The sequence below is a fragment of the Schizosaccharomyces japonicus genome (genome assembly GCF_000149845.2).
Source record: "Schizosaccharomyces japonicus yFS275 unplaced genomic scaffold supercont5.1, whole genome shotgun sequence".
NCBI lineage: Eukaryota > Fungi > Ascomycota > Schizosaccharomycetes > Schizosaccharomycetales > Schizosaccharomycetaceae > Schizosaccharomyces > Schizosaccharomyces japonicus.
In genome coordinates this window covers 670,959-685,108 of record NW_011627860.1, presented here as the reverse complement: position 1 = coordinate 685,108, position 14,150 = coordinate 670,959, and the positions used below count along the sequence as shown (strand labels likewise).

General features: G+C 42.3%; 6 protein-coding genes across 6 annotated transcripts; 3 read left to right on the top strand and 3 right to left on the bottom strand.

The window, feature by feature from the left end:
- Positions 1 to 224: 224 nt before the first annotated feature.
- On the top strand, positions 225 to 1,134 carry SJAG_02412 (hypothetical protein; the record flags this gene model as incomplete). Its single annotated transcript, XM_002173582.2, has 2 exons — positions 225 to 324; positions 380 to 1,134. 2 exons carry the CDS (start codon positions 225 to 227, stop codon positions 1,132 to 1,134), a joined length of 855 nt encoding a protein of 284 aa, XP_002173618.2.
- Positions 1,135 to 1,996: 862 nt separating this feature from the next.
- Positions 1,997 to 4,459, top strand: SJAG_05264 (ubiquitin-protein ligase E3; the record flags this gene model as incomplete). Its single annotated transcript, XM_002173581.2, has 3 exons — positions 1,997 to 2,183; positions 2,272 to 3,549; positions 3,920 to 4,459. Exons 1-3 carry the CDS (start codon positions 2,049 to 2,051, stop codon positions 4,457 to 4,459), a joined length of 1,953 nt encoding a protein of 650 aa, XP_002173617.2. The 5' UTR covers positions 1,997 to 2,048.
- On the bottom strand, positions 3,886 to 5,608 carry SJAG_02409 (hypothetical protein). Its single transcript, XM_002173580.2, has one exon. The coding sequence runs from the start codon at positions 5,398 to 5,400 to the stop codon at positions 4,621 to 4,623; it is 780 nt and encodes a 259-aa protein (XP_002173616.1). The 5' UTR covers positions 5,401 to 5,608; the 3' UTR covers positions 3,886 to 4,620.
- A 46-nt stretch (positions 5,609 to 5,654) lies between these two features.
- SJAG_02408 (para-aminobenzoate synthase) lies at positions 5,655 to 8,417 on the top strand. The gene is made up of 2 exons (XM_002173579.2): positions 5,655 to 6,003; positions 6,088 to 8,417. The coding sequence occupies exons 1-2, from the start codon at positions 5,980 to 5,982 to the stop codon at positions 8,152 to 8,154; spliced, it is 2,091 nt and encodes a 696-aa protein (XP_002173615.1). The 5' UTR covers positions 5,655 to 5,979; the 3' UTR covers positions 8,155 to 8,417.
- SJAG_05920 (hypothetical protein) lies at positions 7,851 to 10,921 on the bottom strand. Its single transcript, XM_011050675.1, has 9 exons — positions 10,813 to 10,921; positions 10,471 to 10,712; positions 10,249 to 10,422; positions 10,125 to 10,199; positions 9,992 to 10,075; positions 9,885 to 9,947; positions 9,344 to 9,844; positions 8,700 to 9,290; positions 7,851 to 8,626 (listed from the first exon to the last, which is right to left on the bottom strand). The coding sequence occupies exons 1-9, from the start codon at positions 10,820 to 10,822 to the stop codon at positions 8,504 to 8,506; spliced, it is 1,863 nt and encodes a 620-aa protein (XP_011048977.1). The 5' UTR covers positions 10,823 to 10,921; the 3' UTR covers positions 7,851 to 8,503.
- Positions 10,922 to 11,387: 466 nt separating this feature from the next.
- Positions 11,388 to 14,039, bottom strand: SJAG_02406 (transcription factor Thi5; the record flags this gene model as incomplete). Its single annotated transcript, XM_002173576.1, has 1 exon — positions 11,388 to 14,039. The coding sequence occupies one exon, from the start codon at positions 14,037 to 14,039 to the stop codon at positions 11,388 to 11,390; it is 2,652 nt and encodes an 883-aa protein (XP_002173612.1).
- Between the last annotated feature and the right edge of the window lie 111 nt (positions 14,040 to 14,150).

The following is a 14,150-nucleotide window of genomic DNA, read 5'->3' as shown; positions in this document are numbered from 1 at the left end:
GCGTTTTAATATAACTTTATTTTTAGCCGCAACCTAATATGTCATTATAACCGCCCTCTCTCGACTTGTCTTCCGCCATAACCAGTTTCACGCAATTCTCCACTTTCCGTTGACACTTGTGGGATCATAATTAATCGTCTTGATACTTTGCATCTCTTCCGCGTTTTGGTAAGTCGTATTTTAACTGCTGATGCGGCCTTTCTGCTGGATCCTTATTAACAAAAATGTTAGCATACATGGGGTTCAGAGTAATAAAGAGCAAGCTGAAACCCGTTCAGGCCTCTGCCAACAAGCTTCACGACAAAATATCGTCCAGACTTAATAGTAAGCCATTCCAAAGGAATTCTATGGTTAAAGTGTCTTATTAACACGTATGTAGGAGACAACGACTATGATAAGGAAGCTATCCATAGCGAAACAAAGGTCCATGTAAAATACCAGGATGTGGAGAAGTTTCCTCCTCCCCCAAAGCATTATTTACAGCTGCATCCTCCTAGTCCAACTCCGGAAGAAGGAAGTGACGAAGAAGTTGGTTCTCCTGCCACTGTCCACCATTCTCAGGCTCCTCATCCCGCCGTTCCTGCTAGAAAAGAAGCACCCTCCGTGCCTACTCACCCTATGCCAGATCGAGCAGATGTTCCCCATCGGAATGGTCCTCCACGGCCACCTTTAGCAACGCAGTTGCCCGTGAGCTCTCCGGTTTCGAGTACAGCATCCCATACTGCCATGAGAGGCGCCGTTCCTCCTCCTCCTGTACGAAGACAGTCGGCTTCTTTTGCCTCTTCAGTTCCTCCTCCTCCTCCCAGAACAAACTCTTCAACTTCTTCCATACCCTCTACGGCACCAAGTAATAGGTCAATGGCTGAACGCACTTCCTCTTCTTTTGTGTCTCCTTCGGCTCGTGCATCTTCCGCACACTCTGTTCCCACAGCACTTACTATGTTGGGTAACAAGTCGGCTGCTCCAGTTGCTAAGCCAAAGAGAAAGGTCCCTCCTCCGCCTCCGAAGCCGAAACATTTGTCTGCAAATGTGACTTCAAATACCTATTTCTCTTCTCCTTCTCATCGTTCTTTGGCCCATACGCCTGATCCATCAGCACCTCCGCCAATCCCTGGGAATCGCCCCAACATTTAGTTGTCCACGCGTGTTTTATTGAAGTGTTTGGTATCAAAAAGGACCGAAATTTAGGTTCTCGGCTTGTCTCTTCCCTTATGACAGATGGCAAGTGTAACTTTTTGAACCATACATTGGTTACCTTACTCTCTTCTTCCTCGTTTTATTCCCCTGTAATTCCTTTTTTTTTATTTACCTCATTCCCTTTAAACTGATCGAGTAAAAGATTGGCTCAAATTTCCGTGCGAGTCCCTGTGATTCAATGGTTCCGCTTTGGAATTAAAGTTGACTTGTTCTTTGACTTCGTCACAGTTTACGTTCTTATTATGTATTACGCAAGTGACTTGTCTGAAGTTTATTCTTTTTATGTTTTGTTATGAAAGTGTTAGAAGCTTGCAAAAGTGTTATCTATTAAATGTACAAAATTTTACATACTAAAATACGTACTTCTCTTGATATTTGCTTCGTAACATGTGTCATTTCAAACTTAAGAGATGGGTTTTCGTCGCCAAGTGAGTTTTAAGGGCACAGTGGCCTGCTGCAACAGGCTTACAGAGTTACGCGAATGAAATGATTCTGTCTATTCTCTCCGAATGAGTTCAGTTAGTCGCTAGTGTGCTGAAATACGCAATAAAGTACTAGGTGTTTATGACTAAGACTAGCTGTGACAGTATATGGCTCATGGTTTTCGGTACGGATGATGATCAGATTTGTGTCATGACTTATTCATGACCTTCATAATGTTGGTGCATCCTTCTTCTTGAGACATTTACACATGACAATCTGTTAAGGGCTCTTCGCTTTGCTGAAATTGAGTTTTCCCTTTTCGTTCCTCTAGCGCTTCAGTAAAACCTTTAAATCGATGTCAGAGTTTCCATTTGCTATGGCAGTCAGTGTGTAAATGACAGAGCTTGCCCTGAATATTAGGAAACCTCATGACAGCCATGAACGACTTCACAATGTCTCTGCCAAAGCTCAAGTCTTTGGTTAGACAAAGCATGGGAGGACCTCCGATAAGCACAAAAACCAGTGGAACTACAGGGAAGCCACATCACAAGGGACATGAAATGGTACGTAATTAAATTGGGTGGAAGGTCGTTTCACTCGTACTCAGTGTGAATCATGTCGAATGTGTTGGACTAATAATCATGCTTGTAGGTCATTGGAAATTGCTTCTGTTGTGGATCCAGACTTTCGTATCCACGTTCTGTACCCTGTTTTCGCTGCACTGTGTGTCTAACCATTAATGACCTTCCTTCCGCGAAAACAAGTCTTATTCCAGAACACATACAGCGTATAGAACCATTGTCGGTTAAACGCTTGCGTCACTTAGTTGAGAAGGTGAAGCGTGAAGCAGCTCTTGGTCATGCTTCTGACGACTTAGAAGCAGTCTCGTTGGCACACAAACCTCTGCGACTATGGTTGAGCCATGCTTTTCGCAACTCTGTTATATTAAACAAATCTTTTCAAAGTAAGGAAGAGCCTGGAAAAGACCATTGTGGTTTTGATTACGACGAAATCAGCGAGTTTTATCGAATTGTTTATAGTCTTCACAAATGTTATAAAGAAGACATACTTCAAGCTTCCGAGGCCCTTCTCAAAAGACCATTAAGATACTGTACCAGTGTCTATGATTGCAGATATATATTGATATTTCTGCAAAATCCTCTCTTAGCAGATAGCTCGTCAAAAAATCGCATGTTTCGCGACTCCTTTCTAAAAAGAATATTTGGACTTCTCTCTAACTTGAAGCCTGATATGCAATATCAGTTTGTCATGTGGTTTACTCAGGGACCATATAAAAACGCTTCAGTGTTTCAACAAAAAGTTGAGCTGGTGAACTCATATATAAGCGTTCGACTTTCCAGAATTTATAGTCACGCCTATCTTGGTTATTCATACACAAGTGACTGGAAAATTAATGCCGCAGCACAAACTTTGGCTCTGCTATTTTCTGCTAATAACAAAATGAACCTGTTGGACGGAAGTCATTTTTACAATACAATGGTTGATTATATTGACCTTATTTCCGACTTTGATTCGTGGGAGCAACGAAGCACAAAGTTCTGTTTTTGTCAGTATCCCTTTCTCCTGTCAATGGGTGTTAAAATGCGAATTATGGAATACGACGCGAGAAGACAGATGGAAGTTAAAGCGAGAGAAGCATTCTTTTCATCACTTTTATCGAAACGTGTATTTCAGCCCTGCCTTTTGCTTCGGGTGAGACGCTCACACTTGATTGAGGACAGCTTAAAGCAGATTCGTCTAAACGAAAGCGATCTCAAGAAAAGCCTTCGTATAGAGTTTATCGATGAGGAAGGCGTGGATGCAGGTGGTTTGCGAAAAGAATGGTTTCTTCTCTTATGTCGTCGTGTTTTCGATCCTGCGTTTTCTTTATTTCAAACATTCGACGACGGAACCATTCCAATACTTATGGTTTAATTCGACCACAGAAATTCAGGCAGAACACTTCTACCTTGTTGGGGTGGTCATGGGAATGGCTATTTACAACTCAATCAACTTGGACATTCATCTGCCCTTAGCTTGCTATAAAAAGTTGCTTGGTATTTCTGTGGGTATCAATGACCTTGAACTTTTCCGCCCAAGACTAGTAGCCGGATTCAAGAAATTACTTGAATATGAAGGCGATATTGAGAGTACATTTGGCTTGACATTTTCGGTCAACCAACGGGCTGGAAATAGTGTCCAATTATTGGAACTAGTATCAGGAGGTGCCCATAAGCCGGTCAATCAAGATAACAAGGAAGAGTACATACGTTTGTATGTAGACTTTTTGCTCAACAAGTCCGTTGCGACCCAGTTTAAAGCGTTCAAGAATGGTTTTCTTCACGTCTGCGGAGGGAATGCGCTTTCTCTTTTCCGTCCAGAAGAGATTGAACAACTTGTTCGAGGGAGTGAAGAAGAAATTGACTTGTACCAGTTACAAAGTGTCTGTGTATATGATGTCTATTCAAATCCTGGTCCTGATGATGCAAGTATTCACAGCTCTTCCACGTATTCTGGCCGCGCTCGAGGAAAACCGGAGTCTAGTGTTATCATGGATCAGCAAAGAGTCATTCAGTGGTTTTGGTCTATTGTCTCAGAGTACACGCCAGATACATGCAGACGTCTGCTTGCATTTGTAACCGGAAGCGATCGGCTTCCCGCAACAGGCATTGCTAGCTTGCAATTCCGTATTTCTATTGTTGGAGCAGATTGCGACAGATATCCTGTCGCGCACACATGCTTCAATCAGCTCTGTCTCTGGGATTATTCTTCCCGTGAGAAATTACGTACTAAGCTTGAACGTGCTTTATACGAGTCGCACGGTTTTGGACTCAAGTAAAGTATACAGAAGCATTCAGCACGAGGTGAAGAATTGCTTTCTTTCATTTACGACCGCGTCGCTTGGCAGCTCACAACCAAAGATGTGTACAGGCTCAAAGTGCAAATAGTCTTGAGTCAACTTTCTTTTCTTTTTCCATCCTGTAATTTATTGCCCAAGTGCTAAGTGTTCTTGTTCGCACTATATCTTTGGAATGTATCTGCGAGGTCATCACCAAAATCATCTTCATCCTCGTCAAAATCTTCATCAAAATCATCTTCAACGCCCTGCGTATCTTCAATAACATCGTCATCCTCTTCTTCCTCAATGGGTGTTTGGACACGTGTAGTTGCAGAACTCTTTATAGTGTTTCTTGCAGCATCAGCTCGTGGCACCTGCTGCTGTTGTTGCTGCTGTTGCTGTTTCTGTTTCTGCAATGCTGGTTTAACAGTGGGTACAGTTGTCTTTTTGGCAACTGGTTTCTTCGCAGAGCGCTGTTGATCACGGAAATAACTCTCTTCATCATCGTCGTCTGAATCTCCCCCGTTCAAGAAGTCCGTGCCCACGACAAACTCATTGTCAAAATCAACATTGTTGTCTTCGGTCGACTCTTCTACACAGACCTTACAACGAGGTTCAAATGTTCTCCTTTGACTTTTGGAAAACTCGTCCAGCTGTTTGTATTTCTCACAACGAGTGCACTGGAGAATTTCGCTATTCTTGGCACTACAACCAGTGCACAGGGCCAGGGCATCAGGAAGAAATATGCGATTGCCTCGTTCATAGCGAAAAGCCTTCTCCCATTGATTACTATTGAAAGATGATCTAGGTTTTTTTTTTCTGCAGACAGAACATTGGAGAAGAAAGTTTGTATGGTTCATATTGCTAGATTTCGAAGTTCCCCGGGGAACAAGACGAACAGAAGAAACTCCTTTTGGTCCTTTCTTTTTAAAAGTAGACATCTTGTTGAAGTTTTTCGTAATAAAGGGAATGAGACGATTCAAAAAAAAGGCAAGAGCCCAGGAAATCTAGGATCTGTTTTTTTTAAACTTTTTATAAATAAATTTTTAGAGAAATACTGAAACTTAGTACCGAAGTCCACAAGATACTAAGTAAATTCTCCCCTCTAATACTAACAGACAATAAGTTGCCGACACGAGAAATTTAGTGAGTAATGTAAGTAATGGTGGTGAGTTTGTCAGTCAAGCCCACGCATAAAATTCAGAAAAACTACGAGACAGAGTGACGAATAATCGGAATTACTGGAATAAATATGTTAAACAATTCATCCTTTTAACAGCGATTATGTTATCGAATGACTTAAAATTTACTTTTGTAGTAGCCTGTTCGTTGGCTTTGTTTTTTTAAGTTCATTTACTCACCACCAAAAAACTTGTATACACAAAAAAGCAGTTAAACAGATCAGAGAATTACGAGTAGGTTTTGTGTCTGTTTGTATCTAACAAGAAGACCAAAAAACGTCTACTTTTTCCTTTGTTTCTCATTAATTTCGCCCTATTCATGTCCTGCTTGTTATAGAAATGCGTATCCTTGTAGTTGACTGTGTAAGTTATTGGGTGTTCACAACTATGGAGATTAGTTCTTTTCGTCTGCATTCTTTTGTACTGTGTTCTAATGATCATTTTTAGTATGATTCATACACATACAATGTCTGTGATATGCTTCAGCGGATATCAAAAGATATCCACATTGTCCTAGTTCACTGGGATAAAATTGCCGAAAAGATTTGGAGTAACCTTCATGTCTTCGACGCAATAGTTATTGGACCAGGACCGGGGCACCCGAATGATTATTCCGCTGTGCTTAACAAATTCTGGGAAACGAATATACCTACTCTTGGTATCTGTCTTGGATTTCAGTCTCTCTGCTTATATTATGGCGCAACGGTAGAAAAAATGAGCACACTTCCTTGGCATGGACGTGCGGCGACAGTGATAACAACTGGGGAATCTATTTATCAAGGCGTCTCAGAAGTAAAAGGTATGAGATATCACAGTTTATATGCACATAATATTCCCGTGAAAGATCTCACTATACTTGCAACAACAAAAGAAGATAATTTAGCAGTGGCTGTCCAAGCGAAACGAGCTCCACACTACGGAATTCTTTATCATCCTGAAAGCATCTGCTCGACTCATTCCCAAACTGTCATTAACAACTTTCTTTTGCACGTTGTTAAACCCAGTACCGCCGATCTTCCTACATCCATTTCTTCATATAACGTTCGTCCGACACCTTTTGTTGATTACTCAGTTCAGCCCTGTTTCAAAGTTTGTACGCAAGAGCTTTCTTGGTTCGATCCGCTCAGTTTCATTGAAAAGATAGAGCGCGACAATTCATTTTTTTGCTTCTTGGATTCAGCAAAAGAACCTGGCGAATTCTCTATGCTTGGATTCACTACTGGTCCGAATGCCTATACAATTCACTATCAAAAATCCATTGATGAAACGACGTTTACGCATTGCGTTTCTCAGCAACAAAACAAAAAACCGTATAATATATGGAAGGCGGTTGCCGAATTTATGAGCGAAAGGAAAGCTGTCGGAGGCTTAAAGCAGTTGCCTTTTCACGGCGGACTCATGGGAGTGTTAGGCTATGAAGCCAATGAGATGACAAAGAAATCCGCATCAGAGTATTCAAGAGGGTTAAACGCTTTTGCGAGTAAAACCGCAGAATCTTATGTGGATGCAGAACTCGCTTTTGTTGACCGCTCCTTTGTTTTTGACTTAGTACAGAAGCGTGTTTACGCTCAGACCCTTATAAAAGAGGAACAAACTCTTGAGAATTGGTGGGACGAATTACTTTTATCAGATTCCGATGCTACATCCAATTCTTTGAGTCATAAAGGGGACCAACCAAAAACACCGACTGTTACTATTTCCGATAGAAAATCCTACTGTAAAAAAGTACAAGACTGCCAGTCTTATCTCCTGTCTGGCGATTCTTATGAACTGTGTCTCACAGATCATATTTTAGTCCAACCTTCCAAATCTATTCACGATTTTGACTTATATAAAAGAATTCGCAATCACAATCCTGCTTCTTATGCTGGCTTTATGCGACTGCCTCATATAACACATTTATCCGCCTCTCCTGAACGCTTTTGCAAATTTGAAAATGGACACTGTCACTTTTCACCTATTAAAGGCACTTTGAAACGGACACCAACAACAAATATAGAAGTTGCTAAAGAGACGCTGCTTAATGTTAAAGACTCTAGTGAGCTGAACATGATTATTGACTTAATCCGTAATGACCTTTACCAACTTGCAACTGTTAACTCCGTTTCTGTGCCACAGCTTTACTCTGTCGAAGAGCATCCAACAGTATATTCTTTGGTTTCTCATATATATGGTGATATAAAAGCTCCTACTACTGGTTGGGACGTTTTGGCACACAGCTTCCCTCCAGGTTCAATGACAGGTGCGCCAAAACTTCGCAGCATACAGTTGTTAGAGGAACTTGAATCACTTCCGCGAGGTGTATATTCGGGAATATTTGGGTATTGGGATGCGTCACTTGAGAAAGGTGAGTTCAGTGTTATTATTCGTTCTACCTTCCGCTATCACAATGAAAACATTTGGCATATTGGTGCAGGAGGCGCCATCACAGTTCTAAGTACACCTGACGGTGAATTCGATGAAATGCTGTTGAAGGTGAACAGTGTGCTGCCAGCATTCAGCAAGTCAAATTAATCAAAACCTTATAATGTTGTTTGTTTCTTGTGTCGTATTTGTTATTCAAAAGCAATACCGCTACCATTTTATTCATAAACTTGGAAGTGGCACTTGCTAAACGTTCATATATTTATCACTGTCTTAATGCAGAAAACACTTCATAATTCGTTTGATAACAACATGCCCATATATATTATAAACTGTTACTTCATTTAATATAGAATTTAGAAAAGTTTTAAGCTCCATTGTTAATATCAAAGATGTGTGAACAGAAAAAGCAGTTTAAGGATGCAGCATATTGTAAGTAGATTAACATAAGCCACATTCTTTAAGTATACATTCATTTGACTGTTAATTTGTTTCAGATTCACTTTCTCGTGATGCCGTTCGAGGGGAAGTTTGATTGAAAAGGTACACGCCCAAAGAAAAGGTCTGGCAAAACAGCGGATCTTGACATACCCATGTTTAAAAGATGCGTCCAATTCGTGCCCTATAGCATAAACGTTAGCAATCACGTATTTCGCAGTGCGGAATAAAATAATTGGTAAGATCGTTCTACTCACTTTGTAATACTCAGCAGCCATTTCAGCTGCTTTTTGAGCGGCATCATTTTTTTTTACAGCGTGACCGAATCCGCGAACAATTCCGTCGCACCAGAGTTCTGTGAGCCACAAAATGTTGTTTGTGTCACGAAGTGTGACGTGAAGAAAAACAAACTCTACATTGCGTGGATGCGATGCCATTGTAGCTTTAGTTTCGACAGGCTTACCAGAAATTGGTGTCGTATAGTCCCATGAACACAGGGGACGATTTGTTAATTTCAAGTAGCGAGATTGTAGCACGCCAAATACACGCTCATCTTTGGCAAAGGATTCAACCTGTGTAAGGTATCGAAGGACAGCCACTTCAGAGTAAGACTTGTCCGATAGCCCAACGCTACTTGAACGTTTTCCCCGGTCAGCGGAAGGCTTTGCGTGCGATTGAACAGGACTGAAACTCCGGTTGTGATTGCTGTGCGAATCTCTCAATACATTCCTGTATCGATCCGGTTTGATATCGGCCTTTCGCGAAAGTAGTGCTGATTCACGCTCAGCATCTTTCGACAGTTTTTGAATCATTTGTTCTTTATTGTCGATTATCGTGCTTAAAGAGGACTAATACTTGCGTTAGTTTCCGTAAATATACACAGGCATACACTGACACTTACGTGTGTCACCTTCAGCTTGTCAGTTGAGTCTTGAAGAAATTGCAGATATTCTGACATGTTCTTGCGGAGAACTACTGCCTTTTCGTGGACTTCGGGTTGCTTGTTTTGCATAGAAGCCATGAATTCAGTTAACCGTACGATCTCTTCCTGCTGAGCTTGTAGCATTTGACTTTGTGCCTTGACGTGAAACGCGATACATTCAAGTTCACGGGGATTGAGTGTGATGGGTTCAGTGAATTCAGCTTTTGAATGATTTAGAATGTATGTAGGATACAGACACTTCACCAGATCATTTGAATCTTTAAATGGATTCAAAATAGCAGTGACCAGTTGAAACAACGGTAATTGTGCTTGGGCTTCAACTTTTGTCATCTGTTCGTATTCCTCAACTTTGTTTTGATACCAATCATGACTTTTCTTCGCATGAGGAGAATTTGCTGGAATACTTGAGGACAGTAAAGATAGCTTGTTAGTATAGGACATGGCCGTTTCAATGTATTCCTTAACAGTTAGAACCCGGTTCGACAAGAGATGAAATTACCTGCTCCTTTTTGCATTGTGAGTGCTGATCTTTCTGCGCATTTATTTTCCCTTCAAACCATTGCTGTTCTTCATTAGTCTCCGACAAAAAAGATCAAAAGTACGTACAACTTCCTTCTCCAATTTTGATATCTCTGTTTCAGCAGTACGTTTCTCCTGCTGTATTTCCATTTGTTCAAGCTGAAGAGATTTCTGTCAATGAGTTAGCAAGCCATTTACGCGTATTATGGATATTTTATACCATTTCACGTTGGTAGGTTTTAATTTTTTCATCAGTCTCTGCCAGTAAATACTTCTTCTCTGTCTCAAGTTGTTCCTTCATGGGTGTTAACAGACGCTTCTCCGATTTAAGGAACCAATCTTACAATTTCTGCTGAAAGTCGAGCAATGTTTTGGGACTCTTCTTCTGTAAAATCGGCTGGTTGTGCAATAGGTTCACTGGAACTATGCTTTTCGACGTGTTTTTCCTGTTTGGGCAGGCATTGCTTGACTCTTGGAGAGCTGCCAACATCTAAATCTCGATGAGGTACTTTCGTAGCCTTCATTTATGTTAACAACCATATCCAAGCTGGACAATTTGACCGTACACTGCTTGAAACACTTGGTACAGATTGGAAAGGAGCACTCAGAGTTGGAGTAACGGCGCTGTAAACGGGTGATTGCGTTGCAGGAGAAGCAGTATTAGAGTACATAGACATAAGGGCATCATTGAAAGCGAATGGTGAGGAAACACCTCCTTGTTTTTGCATATTCTGAAAAGCAAGCCACATCAACTGTTGTTGCTGCTCCAATAAAGCCGCCTTGGAATTAGGAGACAGCGGAACTTGTTCTAATCAACTGTTAATGCAATTCCTTCGTCAATTTGGGAAAGTGTCGACATCAAACTTAAATGAAAGACTACAATCTCTCCCGCGAAACCAAGACAATACCGTTTTTCATTTCCGGTTAATGTAATGCTGGAGAACAATTTTTTATGCTCGTATAAGCGGATTCCAAGGCAATTGATTATTTTGTAGGCAAAAGAAGTTGCTGGTAGAGGATAAACTCCGTATGATGAGGACACGCGACCAAGGTTCGGGTACTCCATGCATGACGTAATGAAAAGCTTAAGAACGCGTAAACAAACACGACACGAAAAGTCAGCGTCATAAAACAAAAGATGTAACTAAATAAAAAAGGAGTGTTATTAAGTGTAAAGACGAAAGGTAGAAACTAAAGAGACTGAGTCCGAAATGCCAACGTTTATGCCAAAATTAAAGCATCCCGTTTCCTAGAGTGTTTGCCTTACGCATCAGCTTAACATCCACTCGAGACAATTATACTGTGAAGAAATATATGAGAAATCATTTTAACTAGAGCTACAAAAAAGGACAGCAAGGTATTAAGAGATAAGAGGAAGAATTAAGAATTAGACAATTTGCTCCACAGCGGTGGTCATAACATGCACAGTCCTCTAATGCTGTTTACAGAGTATGAACAAACGTTTACAAACGACTGTCCCATACTATGGAAATTTTGTTCCGCCTTGCTCCTGATGATGTACAACTTCGGCCCAACTCATGAATGGTAAAGAAAAATCCGTACCCTGGAAATTGTACATAGGGGCGGCGGGTTGAAGAATTTCGGAATTCAAGACCGGTTCCGACGACGATTCTGAGGACTCTCGTGTAGCCAACAATCCTTCCTTAGGTTCAATAATTGCCGCAGGCTGAGCTGCGGAGCCGGGAGAACCACGGCTTTGTGTATTACATGTTAGGTCTTGACCCAAGTAGAAGCTTCCATTGCTGGATAACTCATTGACCCATTGGATCCATGCCTTATAACCCATTTCCGTCTTCTCTATTGGTTTGTCCCACGTAGGGACTACGGGGGCAGCCTGTGGCACAGGCTGAACTTCCCTGAACATATTTAAGAGCAGCGCAGTTTTGCCAACAGTATCTGGGCACTTGCGTCCAACCAGATTGAGTAGTCGAAGGGCCGTCTGCAACGTTGGACATTCGATGCGAGAGATGTATTCATGAAGAAATAGGACACTGGTTGCCGCAAAAAGACATTCATAGGTCGTGAAGGAATTGCACTGTAGCCGATTTACATGTTCCATCTCAGCGAATTCTGACACGAGCTCGGTGGCCGAGTCAACACATGCTTCCACGCCTTCTTCAAATTCAGGGGGATAACGCTGAGGGAGAACCTCAGCTGGACAATTCAAGCATAAATGAAATTTAGCCAGTAATAAAAGGCGAGAGCTGTGGATGATAGAGAAATGAAACATTGTTTTTAAAAGAACGTTTGGACCAAAATGACAATCATCAGGATCGTGACAGCCACTCAGCTGTCGATGTGTCAGGCCCAAGCGCCATTTGTGCAAACGCTTCCGTATTTCACTGGCGACTTCCGGTAAACGTTGTAATCCCTGTCGCATCCTGACCAAGTCAGCCGTCTCATCGGCCAGGGGTGCAAGGATCCCATAGAGGCGATCACACGCCCAGGTGGATAACAGCATAAGTTGAATAAACGCACGCAGATGGAAAACGTTTGTTGGTAGATGAGCAACCTCTAAGCGCTGGAGTACCGTGGGGAAGGGTGGAACAAAACTGGGCAATGCATGATTGCGTTTTGAGGATGTCGCATTTGATACCGTGATCATGTCCTTAGGTGTTGAAGCAGCCGTAACGCTCATAGAGGGAGTATCAAGCATTTCGTCAACATCAATTGGAGTCCGCAAAGACGGCGAAATGCCTTTGTGTTGATAAAGAAATCCGTACATGCAGTGCATTGTCCAGTATAGCCGCGAACATATCTCTCGTACAGCCGTCTCATCAGTATTGGAGGGAGAGAATCGTTGATAAAGCCCGATAGAGTCAGAAATATGAGAGGCAAATCCCAAAAATCCATGACACATTTCAAGCCTCGCCGATTGAAGATGATAAAGGCCGTAAAGCAAAAGTGCCTGCACAGTTGTTACGGTGTAACAATCATTAATTAAGCCAGAGAGCAAGTGACTTGCAGTCTGGAACAACTGAGGAAGATTAATGAGAGAAGGGTAAGCATTGTTGATGTCATGAAGGGCCATTTGTCCCAAACCAAGAATCAAAAGGGCGATTACAAGAAAGCCCAAGTCCAAAGATTCAACAGGAATGGTGGCAGAAACAAGAATGTCATAACGGGCAAAAAATAGCGATGTAGGATAAAAGTATAAGGGACCCTGGAAACGCTGGAAAAATGCATTTGCAAGCGTGTAGGCGTCTTGTGCCTTTGGAAGAAGAGACAGCGCAGAAGCGGCCATATGGTGCAAAAACGGCGGCACTGTATGAACTGCCGAAAACGGAGAGAGTGCTGAGGGTGTTTCAGGTGATAATGGTATATCTAATGAAGGGCGATTGAATTGATGTAAGATACGACGAAACGTTAGCGCAAAAGTCGAAGAACATGTTGCAACACCCGTGTCTTTTTGGGCGTTCCTTCGGGAAGAGTTTTGCTGTTGTGAAGATTGCTCGTACAGCGATTTCGCTGCCGCAAGCTTTTGTTGATTTGAGTAGACAGCACAAGCGCTATGGACCGAAGCAAGAACACGATCCTCTACCGAGTAACCAGACGGCAGACTCTCTACATTTGAGGCGGCAACAGCAGGCCGTTCACCTGAAAGCAAAAAGGGTGACAAAAAAGCAGGTCGCACAAGACCAGTGGCAGCAGCCATCGCAGCAGAGGAAAGTGTTGAGGTAGGTGCCGTTGATGGCGATTTTGACGGAATCTTGTCATTTTCGGGGACTCCAGCAACAGTTGGCGAACTTTCCTTGACAGCGTCGTTGATGGAATGACACAAGCGCAACATATCAGCCGTTTCCAATGAAACGTCTGGACACAAAATACTCATCAAGTACTCTAGACATCGTTGGCGCTCCAAAAGCTCCTCTAAATACTGTCGCGAAGGCGGCAGAGCGCGCTGCTCTGTAGGATATTTGCATTCCAGATTTGCTGAAATACAAACTTGACAGGGTAAGCAGCCATCGCAACGAATCTTTTTGGCACGACAATTCAGGCAAGCTTTGCGCACTCGCTGGCGATGATCAGCGGGAACGCGTCTCCTCGCCTTCCGTTGTTGTGTTTTGACGTCCAAAACCAGTTTGCGTGTCGCAAAACTGTCATTTGCGGGCATGGCAGAGCATAGAAATCATGCAAGCGAGACGCTATTCTACTTCAATCGAGTTGGGTCAGGGTCCCCGAAAAAACATTTACCAAACGCCACAGCGTTGCACTATTTCGATAC

Excerpts from the sequence above, each read along its gene's own strand:
- SJAG_02409 (XM_002173580.2), bottom strand. The coding sequence starts at position 5,400 with ATGTCTACTTTTAAAAAGAAAGGACCAAAAGGAGTTTCTTCTGTTCGT.
- SJAG_02408 (XM_002173579.2), top strand. The coding sequence starts at position 5,980 with ATGCGTATCCTTGTAGTTGACTGT. Across the intron at positions 6,004-6,087 it reads GTATCCTTGTAGTTGACTGT|TATGATTCATACACATACAA; the intron begins GTAAGTTATTGG and ends GATCATTTTTAG.
- SJAG_05920 (XM_011050675.1), bottom strand. Across the intron at positions 10,423-10,470 it reads TACCAAGTGTTTCAAGCAGT|GCTACGAAAGTACCTCATCG; the intron begins GTACGGTCAAAT and ends ACATAAATGAAG. Across the intron at positions 9,948-9,991 it reads CAAAATTGGAGAAGGAAGTT|CAATGGTTTGAAGGGAAAAT; the intron begins GTACGTACTTTT and ends AATGAAGAACAG.